A 15,000-nucleotide genomic window follows, 5' to 3' on the forward strand; every position below is an offset into this window, starting at 1 on the left:
ATACTGTACAACAAATTTAAGAATCTCAGTTGGTGAGCTGAGCACAAAGCCAGTAGTCTATTTTACAAATTAAAAGCATTCTATTCTGAGCGGTCATACTACATGTACATGTAGTAACCACCTCAATTTAGAACTTCAGCCTTCGGTAAGATCAGGATTTGTACTTTAATCAGTCTGTCAAATCTCAAGTCTGGGACCTTATCTACTAGGCTGTGCCATCTTCCCCAGTCAGTGTTTTGGTCACCAAGAAGGAAGACTGTGCAGTTGTTTAAGGTGCTCTAATTTAGTAGTTTAAGTAAATGTACATGTATGTACTTTAACATTGCTATTAATTTGAATCACAGAAAATGGCAACAAGCCTCGCAGAAAGGCTACTACACCAGGGACCTCGCCAAAATCTGCTGTAAGTGGAGGGCGAAGAGTGTCAGCACCACCTCAGTTTAATAATGCAGGTACGTTGTACTTACATGTACTTAGATATCTGTGAATGAACCTCTATTTCAAGCATTTTTTTTTACTTTCACTGGGATTGTCAAAAAATTAATGCAGATATTTTGCAGCAGGCCGGTTCTGTAGGAAAAACAAGCAAGTACATGTAGATTTTAAATCTTATTGTACACTGTACTGTACATTCAAGTTGTGTGGGTTTGACTCTGCAATTGTAAAGTCCTGTCTTTAGGTCGACCTGGTGGAAACATTGACACTGCAAGATAGATTACTCTTTTTTTTTTTTTTTTGCTTTTCAGGTTCGCCATCTCTACGTAGTCCCACAGAGAACTCTATTGCTTCTCTCGTGTCAGCAGCAGCCATAGTAAAAGCCAAGTCTGAGAGTGAGGGAGAGATTCAGACTTCAACTGGTGAGTATTGTATTTTCTACATGTGAGAATGGAACCTTTCAGAACCCTTCCAACATTTTTGTCCCCTGAAGTGTGCAGAATATCTGTCAATAGTCTAGCTCCTATGATTCTCGTTCAGTTTGGAGACTTGTGGTCCAAAGGTCATATAATTCGATACATTTTAGAGTGTACATGTACATGTACACTGAGGGTTCAATTCCTGTTATGATCTTTTTGGGGTTTTTTTGTTTTGTTTTTTTTTTTCAACGTGGCAGGATCCCTAATACAGTAATTGATCGATAGAACTCTTCAACGTCTAGTTACATGTGCATGTATTCATTATGATATTGTTATTGAAGATTTGGAAATGTAATAACTGAATGCAGGCAACAATTGTAACCCATTGACACTTGAACTGCCCTGGGGCCCGTTTCTCGAAAGTCCCGAAAAGCCATCTGTGAAATTGCCAACCGCTTGTTTTGGAAAGCCGATCTTTTAACATGTTTTCAAGGTAACAAAAAGAAAAATAACTGTGAAGTTTGACGAATTAAATGCTCTCCGTTCTTGAGTTACAAAGGGAATTGTGACACCCGAAAATGGCCCGTAAAGTTTCGGGACTTTCGAGAAACGGGACCCTGGGCCGCCCCCATTGGTGAATAAAATTGTCTGGCGTTAGACAGTAAAATCTACAGTGTACAGCTGTATTTTAGGTAGTCCCACTCCTACAGCTGTAGGAGGCATTTGGTTTAGAATTAGGTGCAGTTTTTTAACATGAGACAATGCTGGCCAGCAAGGTTGCACTGTTTGTTTTTTAGCACTGTTTTCATCCGATGTCTTCCAGCTGCACCCGGATAGAGTTCTGAGCCCATTAAATTCTTACACACAGGCTCGTTTACTTCTGAATGCTTTTGATCTGTAGTCATGAAGCGATTTACTTTTCAATGTTCACTCGGGGATACTCCGAGAAGGAAATCCGAGTTCTTCTTTGCAGGAGTTGAACCTACTACATGTAGTGTACCTTCTGATAACTAGCTCAGATGTCCTACATGTACCTCCTGACGCTTTTTGTATTTGCAGTGGATTCGATTTGTTCTCTTTGAGATCATCATATTAATTTCTTAACTTGTGTAGCATATTTAATTAAAGAGTGCATTTTTGTTTTAACTAGTACACTCTGAAAGCAAAAGCACATCCAGTACCACTAAACCTCAAGACTCGAGTGTGCTTGACACTCTAGCAACCCTTGCTACAGCAACATTGAGCCACAGTGCGCCATCGACCTCCGCCTCACCACAACAAGTAACAGCTGTTTCTGGCAGACCCGTCGGCATTGCACCTCTCACTCTTCCTCCGACCACGCCTACTTTTACAACTCCACTCACCCCATCAAGTCTCTTTTCAATGCCATCACCCCTTGCAGCGTTGTCTGCCCTGTCATCGCTATCATCCCCAGCTCAAACGTCTCCCCTACCATTGTCCTTTCCGATGCCAGTGATTGCACCACAGCAGGTAGCTTCGACTGGGGCACAACTGGTCCCTTTGATGCAAGCTGGTGGAGCACCTTTCTTCTCGAGTGCACCTGGGATGTCAGCCCCTTCTTCAGCTGCTAATGATGGAGATCATACGTCGACAAGTGCAGCCAGTTCCGCCACTAGCAGTGGAACGTCTAGCACAAGTGCATCAGTGCAGACGATGGTTCCACAGACCATCTTGGCTCCTCTTCAGCTGCCGAGTGGTACCAGTCAAGCTCAGTTAGCACTAAGCCAGATGCTTACTCCGATACAAGGGGTGCAGCCCTCGGTAGTTCTTGAGTTGAATACTGCAACGACCAAGGATGGAGTAGGTACGAAACAAAACAGGCGAGCTTTTGCCTAACTAACCGTTATCTTATATAACGAGCATTATTTATTGGCTTAAAAATCACGAGCCAGCTTTTCAAACGGCGGAAAGCAGAACAAAAGCTGATCAGGGCTTTTACATGTACTTGTGCATTTTCCCTCGCTTTCACATGCAATTCCTTGGTATTTTGGTCCATTGGTCCATTTGCATCACTGTTTGCGCCAACGCAACTAGCTTTTGAGTATTGTTTTACGACTTAGCTCTGAATGCACGTTATCATCCTCTGACCCTTTCGTAGCCATCTTAAGGCTTGTAATCATTATCATTATTGACCCTATTGTTGCAGCTCAAGTCAAAGTCGACCACCAGTCAGCTGAGTTGTTGAAAAACCAGGTTCAATCGCAGGTAAATTGTACAACTTATTTGTTTCTCTCAGACGGTTCTCCAAAAGTACCGTTTTCTTGTTATGAGGGCTTGCTTCGCCGTCAAAACGCGGTCTTATTGTTCACACCAGCATAATCTTCGATAACTGGCTCAAAACTTTCATAGTAAGACAGAAAAAGCACCTTTTTTTCTTAAATCACGATGTGGTAGTGACGTAATTTACATTTTGAATTTTCTTTGAAGCGGCCATTGTCATAGTTAATAAAGCCCCCAATGAAATTTTTCCCGCAGGAAGTCACACAAACCCAACTTCAGCAAGACGGAAGTGAAAGCAAACAGGATGACGCGAATTCGCAGAGCATGCAGGGAGCCCAGGAACTACTAATAACGCTTCAAGTTCCACCTGGATTGCAACATGTACAACCTCAGTTACTGACAGAACCCACCTTTGCTCTTCAGCATGTGCAGCTTCTTCATTCTGGGCAAGAGACGCAACCGGTAATAATTATGTTATTATTATAGTGAAAGAGAATAATATTGTTTTGCAAGAGATGATTATGACAGTGGTTTCCATTTTAGTGTTTGAAAACAAAAATCAAACGAATCACAACTGACGCGAAGTTGTTGCGAAAATTTATTTGCTTTGTTACAACGTGGGATGTTTTGTTACAGTGTGGAGCGTTTCGAGGCAGCTTTAGCATTGGAAGGCGACATAATTCAGTAAAGTACGACCGTCTGGGTTGAGTGTAGTCTTGAGAAGGACTGCTTGAAATGACATCGACTGAGCGGAAATCATGTTCAGAATCAAGAGATTTGTTTACCAGAAAAACTCCTGATGTTACACAAATCACTTGACTCTGAAGCTGACTTCCCCTCAGGTTGTCGAAACGTCAGTCAATGTCATCTCAAAACAGTCCTTCTCAGGATTACACTCACCCGGACGATCGTACTTTACTAAATTATGATATGACTGCTAGGTTTAAACCATTTACTAGTAAAATGAACGTTTTCAAAAACCGAATTTAATAGTGCAAGAAACAATCCAGCAAATGATATAATGACGTTTTTCAGAGATATCGGAAATAATCAAGGTCAAGGCTTTTGTGGATCGGAATTGACCAACGGTCATTCCTTTTCCCGAGGAGATTTCTTCAAGAAACCTTCCGTATGCTTCCCGTCATTGAACTTCTATATAAATAAAGCCGCAAACTATTTATGTGAAGATTGCCTAATCCAAGCATCTTGAATTTAGCCAACATCTACTGGTCACTCACAGCAGAACCAAGTCACTATCGTGCAGCAAAACGATGGTAATGCGCAGACTCCACAAGAGCAAGCCTCTGGCACTTCGCAGACTCCTGTTGTTCAGCTACAACTGCCGCAGGATCAGTTAAACCTTGCGCATCTCATGCAGAATGCCGGCCATGGAACTTTACCATTACCTCTGACTTTGACACCTCAACAAATGCAACTGTTGGCAAGTAAGTGAATGAAGCCTTTGGGAACTACTCATTCCAATTTACTGATCTTGGCAATAGATCCCCTCCTAATAATTGAAACGTGTGCTAGGTGAGGCGAGGTGTTAACGGTGTTACCATTTACCGACAGTTTCACTGCAACTATATTTAATTGTATGTGTCTTCGTTAGGTACTCAGTTGCAGATTCCTCAACAACAGCGACAACAGCCTCAACAGCAGGCAGCAACCACAGGGCAACCAATTCAACAACAACAACAGGCGCAAAACCTTGCTCACCAACTCATAGCTCAGTCAATTCCAAGGGGGAGCGTACTTCCACAGAATTATGTCTCACAACTTGGACAGGTGACAAAATTATCACGCACTGTGGTATTTCATAAGAGGCTTAGCGAGCCCATCAGATTTGGGGTTCTGTAAAAAGATCGAAGGGTATATATTGGCAGCAAAATTCGTTCTTCTCTCCAGTACAAATCTAGAGGCTGCAATTCCTTTCCTTGGAGTCTCATAAAGCACAGTCAAAAAGCAAATCTGGAGCTGTCGCTTTTATCTTATAGAAGTTTTATCAGCAATAAGGTGTTGACAGGAGCCTAAACCTCCAATGTAACGGTATTTTCACAGGTCAAGCTATTTTTAGACGAGTTCTTAATAAGATTTGGCTTGGACGAGTGACCATTTCCAATCCCATGGGTTGAACTGGCTTGAAAGGTCTGGTTTCGCGCGAAAATCAATTTCAAATTAACTCGGTCTCTCAAAACGCCGTTCCACAAATACAATGAAGTTGTATCTTCCTAGTCATGGGCTTCTGGGTGTTAATGTGTGTATGTGTGTGTGACGAAGCTTCCGTGAGATAGGAGCAAAAACGCCTGGGTTTGTTTTTTTTTTTATTACGTGTTCTCCAAAGAAAGGTGTCAAAGGAACCCTAACCGTAACCCTTCCCAAAGCAGGGGCTTACAACCAGGAGTCTACAATTCCAATACTAGCTCTACGTAGCAGCATTTTCACGGCCATTCTCAATCCCATGGGTACTAATTTCTCATAAAGACTCGTGATTAGCTGGAAAAGTCTAGTCTCGCGACAAAATCAATACTAGGTCTGTGTAAAGGCATATTCACAGATGAAGCTATTTTTAGACGAGTTCTTAAATAAGATTTGGCTTGCACGTTTGACTCAATCCCATGGGTAATAATTTCTCATTCAAGATTTGTGATTGGCTGGAAAGGTCTGGTTTCGCGGGAAAATCGATCTACAAATAATTCGGTCTGTAAAAACGCCGTTCCACAAATACAATGAAGTTGTACGCTCCTTAGTCATGGGTTTCTGGCCAAAGACGCAATTAACCATCACTGGGTAATTTGTAGTGCTAGAAATCCATCTGAGAGTTAGCCCAATATGCAAACGGGGCATAAGGAAAGAGATCGCTGGAGGGAATTGGGTGCAAGGTACTATGATGTGAAAAACATACGCACAATCTTCTCCCGTCAGGCCTTGTAGCTCAATCGACAGGCTAACGCTCTGACGGACTTCCTGAGATTTCTAGGACTCCAAATTTTCCGTGGACAACTTTAATACCCTTTTGTTGTTAACAAACATGTATTGTGACTAAAGAAGCAAACTGAATAGCCCAATTTTGTTCTTTTTGTTTAAACTTGTTGGTTCACCTTACACAAAGAAAACGGAAAGGAGAAATTGACTGATGGGCGATAAAATGTCCAACAATACAGGGGCCTGGGGGTCTTGTGAACAGCCTTAGTACAGTTACTGTTCTATTACCACCCTGTTAGTTCTTATGGCGGACACAGTAACCTCTGTGTGTTTGATCGTTAGACGCCGGTGCAAGCAACGGTGGATGTTCAACAGCAGCAGCAGCAGCAGCAGCAACAACAACCGCAACAGCATCAACAGTTTATTTCATCTCAAGTACTGCTGCAAGTCCAAGAAGACCTTCGTAAGCTGTTGGAACAACGACAAGCGGAAGACGACAAAGCGAGAAAAGAGCTCGAAGGAAAGCTAAAAGCATTACAGAGGGACAGCGAGAAGTATCGCACGGAACTCGAGAACGCACAGAAAGAGGCAGAGACTTACCGCGGTCGACTTGAGGTCGAACGAAAGGAGAACACTAGGCTGCATCAGTTGTATGAAGCGTCCAAACAATCTCCTCTTGAATAATTACCGGAAACAGAAGACAAAATTCTAGGTACAACATTAGTTGTCTCTTAATTAATGTAGGTTTCAAGGGGGTGAAAAATGAAACTTGTACGGATAGTTCATGTGTGGTTGGATTTAGTTGCTTTCAAGATTTTAAAGACCTGAGTATCAGGCTTTAAGGGGGAAGTTGCCAAGAGTAACGCTCTTCTTCTTCACTGCCTTTTTTACTCCCAAAAACAAAATCAAGAGATCTGAGAGATTTGATTTGAAGCTTATATCAACTCGCACAACCCAAAGGACATAAAACTGTGAACGTGCCTAAATTCTGATCTGCTGTTTTAGTCTGGCAAAAAGACGTCATAGTACTTTTTGCGTGTAGCATATTCAAAAAGTCTTATCTTCTTTTACGAAGAACATTGAAATAACCGTTTTATTTAACTCAGAAAACGTTTTAACGCACCCATGTTTACTAATACTCTCCTTCCCAAATCATGGCAAACAGTTTGTGTACGTCGTAAATTACTCATTTTATGTTTTTACACTTAGTCACTCGGGAAACAACGCATGACGCCATTGGAAAACAAAATCGCGTAGCCTTGTTGCTTAGCAACTGGTATCAGCTTCATCGCAGTTAACCACGTAATGGTCTCTTAGGATTCTGGGATGGGAAGGTCTCATTTTCTTCCTAAAAACTGTGCAAAGATTGTATATAGTATAAAAATTCATTCGCAGTAAAAAAGGTTAACGTACATATTATGGTACAGTAAGTTATACGGGTACATTATTTGTTAGCATCATTTAACACAACTTTTATTTGTGGTAAGACAGACGGGAAAAGATGATAAATATTCGCGCATATTCATGTCAGTGTGAAATAGCTTTGTTTCTTTTGTATAACCCTTAATAATTCTTCAATTGTGAAACAATACTGTGAAACTTTAACCGTGTCAAACAAATGTGAGATCATGTTTCTTTAATTTCTTTTTGAGTCATGTGCTGTCTGAACTAGTTGCGATGCGTGTTTCGCACAAGGAACTTATTTCTGTGAGGATTCCGCTCTTGAAGCTTTCGGCACGGCCAAAGTAGATGCATGCCAAGGAACAACAATTGGATCTGATATAGAGGGATTAAGGTGTCAGTCCACGTGGAAAACACGAGTTATTTGAAGGCATATATTAGGGACTATGTACCTTGATAGATCGGAGGACGAGGACGACAACGAGTTTATCGTACTGAGCATGCGCATAAGGTTCGGAGGCCGACATTTTTCGAAGTGCGCGGGCTCGTACTCGTCCTCCGATCTAAAGGTCCCTATTTAAGGGACAGTGCCTCTATCTATAGAGTGTTTTCACATGTCGTCACGGTGGCCATTTTAGAGGAGTGAAATATTCTTTTGGGAACAGGCCTAGTTCGATTTATAGGCATTCTACGAGGCTTTATGGTCAAATTTCATGGCTCACTTCTGTTTTCTTTGTCTCATGTCTTAAGGGAGATTTCTAAACAAAAGAATATTTAAATTAAGCCTCGTAGCCATGTGTGAATATTGGTATATCGTACGTGGTCTGTTGGACTCTTTTTGTGAAAATTAGCGTGCAAATATGGCTGCTGGTCACATAGCGAAAACACTCTTTTGAGTGTTTCACGTGACGTCATGGCTGTCATGTTGGTGTCCCCAAATGATCTTCCATCGAAAAGGAACCCCGTGCATTTTCAGGAGCTAGAGGGTTTCTTCCATCTAAAATAAATGTTTCACTCTTTGCTTGTGTTAACGAGTTTTACATTCCTTGCGCTTTTTTATATTTTGCTGCAGCATGGGAGTTACGCTCAACGTCCCTCTCGGTTTTTATACGTTCTTTTGCAAGATCTCCCTTGCCAAATATCCATGAATTACACAGTTCTTTGGAGGCACTGTCCTTAAAATCAATTCAAGTGTTAACAGTACCCAGAGATTGAGTTAATCAGTAGTTTGAACTCTGTAATAGTCGATAACTTATTTAACTTATTATTAAGAAACTTGTATTACACTATCTTATGGTAGTCTTTTATTGTGATTTAAATTGTTGTGATTCTTCGTGTCTCTTTGCTGCAAAAAATAATTCTGGAAATAGTGTTTCGACAACCTATCTCCTCGTTTTTTGGGGGCCTAAGATTTTAAAGGCCAATGGCTGATGGGGAAACTAGAAAGAAGGAAAATTATTGAAAGGGAGGACAGTTTTTCGAGAGCTCTGTCCATAGTTAATCTAGGGACTGGTTACGAAACCCTGGGAATTTCAAAAGCAGGAAAAATACAGTCGCAATTAGATGTGGAACCCACCGTGATCCTGCACAATCTTTTGCTTTTGGTTCGCAAGTTAATTTCGAATAAATTAGTCGAAGGTTTTGATTGGTTATCCTGCCGAAAAAAGCGTGTTTTTGTCGGGTTTTGTGCAGGGTCAAGGCCAAAACAGCGAACAAAAACATGAAACAAAGAAACTTGTCGAGTTTCATAACCAGCCTACATCTATTAACTATGCTCTGTCTAACCTCCAGTTCCGATACAAAGGCACGAGTTGATAGCTTAAACACAAATCGTTTCCCGTAAGATCCAGTGTTGTATGGTTCAGATAAGAGAGTAGTACTCTTTCGGGAAAATCGTTCCGTTTATTGATACAGAATAACTCGTGCTGTGGTCCCAAAGTTAACAAGCTCAGTGAAAAACTGTACGATTATACTCCATGGAACAGTTGGGGTTGCAAAGGAGGAAAGAGGCACGGCGTACTAGTTAAATTTGATTTCAATACAGGCGTGGTCATGAAAAACTCGGCAAGGTCAAGTGTTTTCTTTTTCTTTCCATGTTTCATAATTCACCATGAGATTCAATACAACGGACAAATGGTTAACCATACAGCATTGTAGTCATACCAGAATATTCGTACACTGAACTAGGACCATTGTGTGATTTATAATATATTTGCCCATACGTAAATGTTTGGAATTCCTCCAGCATACGGCTTACGCGCTTTGTCCAAGTAACTACAGTGTTTGGTTTTTCGTTTAACTGTGTACGGCGGATCCTTAGGCAAGCAGACTATACGCCTTGGCCACTATGTACTACGGGTCTTTTTCTTGTTTTCTCTCACCCGGGAACTGCGAGTTTTCCTCCTTTCTTTATCTGTGATACCCGAAACTCTCCCGGGTAGGGTGTGATTTTGATCGCTTGCCGAAGGAGAGTTCTCATCAAAACCGGGTCGTGAAGGTGACCGATTCCGCTTCAATTTCCTTCGCTTTCCTTGCGCTTGATCGCCAAAATTGGACTTTCCGTTGTGGAAATTACTGTGATCTTGTAGGACGTTTGTGTTTCCACCCGGAGGTGTGCATGGACTCGAGTTGACCACTTGTAGTGGCGATACAGAGGGTACAGCCTGCGCTGCTCTTGAAGTTGGCCTTCTTTTAGTCCGGCCAAATGTTGGGGACGTTGATTTTTTCCTGTGGTTGGTGGTAACTTCTACAGAGGCGGCTATGGAAGTCATGTCGGTGCAAGACCCCGCTATAACTCCGTTAGGTGCAATCACGTTTTCCTCAGCTCCTAAACGTACATCTTCCACAACTAAAACTGTGGTTGATTGTGCGGAATCCCCACCAGGAGAAAGCGGAATTCCCGTGGGTGACAGGGTAACACCAAGATCACTAAGCCCTTCCGAACTGATAGTCGTCATGGCGCTAAGAGGCACGTCTTGGACGGGAGAGATTTGTTCATCATGAGAATTACCAAGATCCTCCCCGCCTGGCATGAAAGCCGGCACTTCAATAACGGGAAAGAACCTGGTATGATTATGCTCTGAAAGGGACTCGGCAGTGGACTGAGAAGTAAGGACTGGACTAGTGTTATTTCCTTCAGATGACTGGAGCTGGATTTGAGGAAAGGGAATTGACAAAGGCATGTCCTCTAACAGGATAGTGTGATCGTTGCCGCCCTCGCAATGATCAAGCAAAACAGTTCCCCCAGGGCTAACAAATGAATACGGACCGTCTTCAGTTGTTATCGACAAAATAATGGGAGACGTTAAACAAGCTCCCTTGTTATCCAGAGAAATCTGACAACTTTCTTCCTCCGGTAGCATCTCGTTAGCAACACCACTACAAACTTCAGATAACATGAACGGCAAAGAGCACGGCAAATGCTTGGTTTCCCCGTTGAATCCTTGCGGTTTCTCCATGGGCATTTCTACATGCACGTTTCTTGTCTGCGCTTGCAAAGTTGACCTTAGTCTGGTTTCTAGAGCAAAGTGGTCAAAAGGAAAGAAAACATTCATCCTTAGAATGAATTGAAAGTTTTTCGCAACAAATCTTTGGGAAAAATAACTATGGCTTACCTAATACTTTTTTTTCGAGGATTCCGATGTAATTGCTAGCTTCTTGCAATATCATTCCCTGTGAAAATTTTCCCCGAGAAAATGAATTGTTAAAAAAACTGCAACCCATCCTCTACCTCTGAAATGACGATTATCGTCGTCATTCCTAATTTTCTCTAAATTGGCTGTTATCGTCAATTTAGGGCGCTTAGCGCTTGATAGGGTTATGGGAAATAAATATCTATTATAATTTTTGAAAATCCGAACCCCAATGACTGAACTCGCGGGACTAGAAAATGGGAATGTTCGATTAATAACCCGATATAACGCGCGCTGTGATTGGCTAAGAACAGCTAAGCGCTACAATTGTTATGCAAATTAGTTTTTTTCTTCTTTAGAACCGTTCTGTCAGCCATATAATAAACAACTTGATAGTCTTGACTGTTCGGTCTTCACAGCAAAATCTCAAACCTCGGCCTAGCTGTATTGACCTCGTTATCGCTCCGTCAATACGGCAAGGCCTCAGTTTGAGATTTTGCTGTAACAACCTCACTCTCGGTTACTAAGTAGTTATTAATATGTCAATATTTTTTCTTCCGAATGCCGCTGTAAACGTGTATTATCACCCGCTAAGAAACAAGTTTAAACAGGAGAAAATGTCTGTCACCAAACCTCAAGAGAAACTAAACGGCTAAACATTTTAAAATCAAGCGCTAGACTTAACCACTATTCAGCAATGATTTTATATATATACTAATAAGTGTTTGTAAATAATCGGTACAATTGTCAGCCAGTTGATTTTTAGTGGTTAAGTGGATAAAACCAGTTCCTTCAAAGTGGGTGCTCCGAGTACAAATCCTGTCCAGGAATGCAACTTTTTCTTTTCATCTGCTACCACAAGTCCAGGGACAGAGGATAACAGTCGATCCATAGAAAATTAGGAATTGTCGATAATCATCATTTCCAACAAGATCTCTTCCTCAAATGAAGGATTATCCTTCATTGTCAGTTTGCTCCAAATGAAGTCATGATTATCATGGCTCCATTTAGATTACTCTGCCCCAGGATTTGTGGTAGCAGATTTAAAAAAAAAGTAAAATCAGTCTCTGGACAAGATTTGAACCCGGAGCACCCACTTTGAAAGAACTGTTTTTATACATTTAACCACTAAAGGTCAACTAACTAGTAAGTGTGCTGATTATGTACCAAAGCTAATTAGTATATATATGAAATCATTGCTGAATAATGGTTAAGTCTAAGGCTTGATTTTAAAATGGTTAGCTTTTTCTTGAAGTTTGGTAACCGACATTTTTCACTGTGTAAGCTTGCTTCTTAGCGGGTCTTAATACACGTTTACAGCGGCATTTGCGGAAGAAAAAAGAGAGATTGACATTTAAAAAGAATGATGCCCTCAAAGTTAGTGAAGTGGTAGTCTAGTCTAGTGGTTAAGTGAAGGGTTTATTAATCAAACATTCCCAGCTCGAGTCCTGGGAGTCCAGGCATTAAGGTTCGGCTTTAAAAAAAAAATGTTCATTTTCCATGATCCCTATCTAGCTTTCGGTGTCCAAAATGAACGATAGTACTTCACTCGGAGCAAATTGACAATTAAGGGTAGTCCTTTAATTGAAGGAGAACAGCGGCTCGCGTAAACAACCTCGTTCCTAAGGCCCGTCCAACTCTCGTCGGTGAAAAGCCCTAGGAATTAGGCTGCTCACGTGAACCTTTTTAACGGCTCGAAATTGAAGCAATTTACATGACAAAGGTATGCTTTAATTGTTATGAAGAACACCCAATACACTGATATGTGTATAAGAAGTCATGGCGGCCATATTTGTTCCGTAAGTCTCAAAAATATTCGCAGCGCGCTCTCGCGAAACGGCAAACCAAAAACGGTACGCTGCTTCTTATCATAAAAGTGTTAAAATTCTTTTGTTTATACTCGTCTCTTTGATTTTTTTGGGAAAACGCAGATGCTAAATCTCTCTATTGTTATTCTGAAGAAATGAGCAATTCACATCAAAAAGGTCATTTTACTCACAAGAGCAGAGTGCTTTATCATTTAGAAGTATCTCTTACCTAGAAAGCAAAGTCCGCGTCTCAAAACATTCCCTGGCTATTTTGGCGGCGGAGCCTCCAGCGCTCGAGAAGAATGGGGCTTTTCCTCCCCCCCATTCTTCTCGCGCACTAGCGGTACTCGCTCGATACCCTGCTCGTAGGCTAACAGAAGCCACCCAAAACATGCTGGTCTAGGTAGAAAACTACTTCATAAGGAAAATGACCGCAACTGGTCTATTGAACTCGATTTTTATACAAATCTTTTTTTTCCTTTCTCGACTGAAAGCGCGCACATACTCTGCTAATATGAGGGCAGAGCGAAAACTAAGCATTGATAGAGTTAAATAAAAAAAGCATAAACTTACGCGACTAGAGTTTCTCTGTACGCGAGGTATCAGACTGCGGAGACGTTCAAACGCTTTTTTGAGGTCGGCGTCGTACTTTCTACAACAGAAAATGATCACTGATATAAGAAGCTTGCGCGTGATGAGATAAAATTAAGGCTAATACAGTGGTTTTTAAAGCGTATGTAAATTGCTTAGTTACTATTTTAGCAGGTTATAACCGAGACGCCTGCGACAGTCAAATGATGAACCACTTAGAGGGCGAGTAAAATACTTGGAGCCGGCGCTAAGGACCGGGAAATTGAAAGCGTGCGAATGGCCGAGTTAATTAGTTCCATGATGTAAGTCCAATAGATATCCAGTTTCGAAAATAATTTCAATATTGATTCCAATTGTCACTGAGGCGGTGACATTATCGTATTATAAGTGTAAGTATCAAAACAAACTTAAGCTCTATTGTAATGGCAAAAAAGCCGTATCTTAAGTCATGACAAACGAAAAGTAAAATACACATACACGGGTAAGATTGCAGATTGTGAGGCCGTGTTTGGAAAATAATAGTTCAGATGCGTATCAGATAACAGTGATAACAGTACATTAAGAAACACAAACCATTTTTCCACGCCGCCTCCTTTATCAGTGGGGAAATCTTTGACGTGGGAAGGTAAGGGAAAAGTAAATAAATGCAGAGCACTGAACCGACATCTAACCTGTCCCTAATTTTCTTTCTTTCCTTGTCTTCTCCGCATTTACCATGTGAGACCGGTATGATTGTGATAACATCATCCTTGATTGTCTCCTTTTGCACAGCTAATTCTACATTACGCCCGCATTCCGGTGTTTTGATACCTGTAACTATCAATAGCATTGTTTTAGTTTCCGGAATACTCATACTATTGCATGTGAGAGGTTTCGCATCTACATATGCAATAGAAGAAGTTTGCAACACACACAAGTCTCGATCTGGAATGGAATGGGGCCCTTCCATTTACGGTATTAGAGATCTTAAGATTCTAGGACGACATGTTCGAGAACGAGAACCAGATTTGACTGTCCGTTTTTAGCGAAAATAATCTTTGTTAGCAGCATACACCTTATTCCAAAATGGCCGCCATTTAAATATTCTTTTGTTTTTAATCAAATTAGCCCTTGATGCCTCGTTCTTAAGCTTAAAATTCAAAAGAATATTTTATCTTGAACGAGGCAACAAGGGCCAATTTGTATCCGCATAAATCAGCGGCCATCTTGGAATAAGGTGTATAGGCTGCTCAGTTATTCTCATTCCTGGTAACTGAGCCTTTACCTGGTCGAAAAATGCCAAAACCACTACGGTCTTGGTGACTTGCATTGACACGACGACATTTTTGCAAAACCTCGTAATAAAATGACGACGGTGTCACGTTTTTCCCGCCAAATTAGGGAGCTTAAAGGGATAGTATCATGGGAATTATCCCTTTTATTTCGACCATAAAATTTACTAAATCGATTTTCAGTGACCGTTTCATTCTTAAATTGCTTATGGATCACCGCAGGGAGATAAAGAGTGCATCAAAGATGCAAGAGAAGATTTTGAAAACCTCGGCCCGA

The 15,000-nt window shown here is 41.2% G+C and overlaps 2 protein-coding genes across 4 annotated transcripts in view; one reads left to right on the forward strand and one right to left on the reverse strand.

Annotated features, from left to right (window-relative positions):
* The window catches only part of LOC138040835 (ankyrin repeat domain-containing protein 17-like), a 22,341-nt gene extending 13,634 nt beyond the window's left edge, over positions 1-8,707 (forward strand). For all 3 annotated transcript variants that reach the window (XM_068886512.1, XM_068886513.1, XM_068886514.1), the window contains exons 9-16: positions 345-452; positions 747-857; positions 2,005-2,679; positions 3,022-3,080; positions 3,351-3,557; positions 4,312-4,540; positions 4,708-4,883; positions 6,363-8,707. In XM_068886512.1, the coding sequence (XP_068742613.1) occupies positions 345-452; positions 747-857; positions 2,005-2,679; positions 3,022-3,080; positions 3,351-3,557; positions 4,312-4,540; positions 4,708-4,883; positions 6,363-6,704 (1,907 nt within the window). In that variant the 3' untranslated portion in view covers positions 6,705-8,707. The remainder of the gene's footprint in view (positions 1-344; positions 453-746; positions 858-2,004; positions 2,680-3,021; positions 3,081-3,350; positions 3,558-4,311; positions 4,541-4,707; positions 4,884-6,362) is intronic.
* Positions 8,708-8,883: 176 nt separating this feature from the next.
* The window catches only part of LOC138039923 (uncharacterized), a 13,558-nt gene continuing 7,441 nt past the window's right edge, over positions 8,884-15,000 (reverse strand). Inside the window, exons 7-10 of the mRNA XM_068885747.1 lie at positions 14,124-14,331; positions 13,435-13,513; positions 11,036-11,093; positions 8,884-10,938 (exon numbers count right to left, since the gene is read on the reverse strand). Of these exons, the coding sequence (XP_068741848.1) occupies positions 9,767-10,938; positions 11,036-11,093; positions 13,435-13,513; positions 14,124-14,331 (1,517 nt within the window). The 3' untranslated portion in view covers positions 8,884-9,766. The remainder of the gene's footprint in view (positions 10,939-11,035; positions 11,094-13,434; positions 13,514-14,123; positions 14,332-15,000) is intronic.

Source organism: Montipora capricornis, chromosome 3 (assembly GCF_036669925.1).
Source record: "Montipora capricornis isolate CH-2021 chromosome 3, ASM3666992v2, whole genome shotgun sequence".
Lineage (NCBI taxonomy): Eukaryota > Metazoa > Cnidaria > Anthozoa > Scleractinia > Acroporidae > Montipora > Montipora capricornis.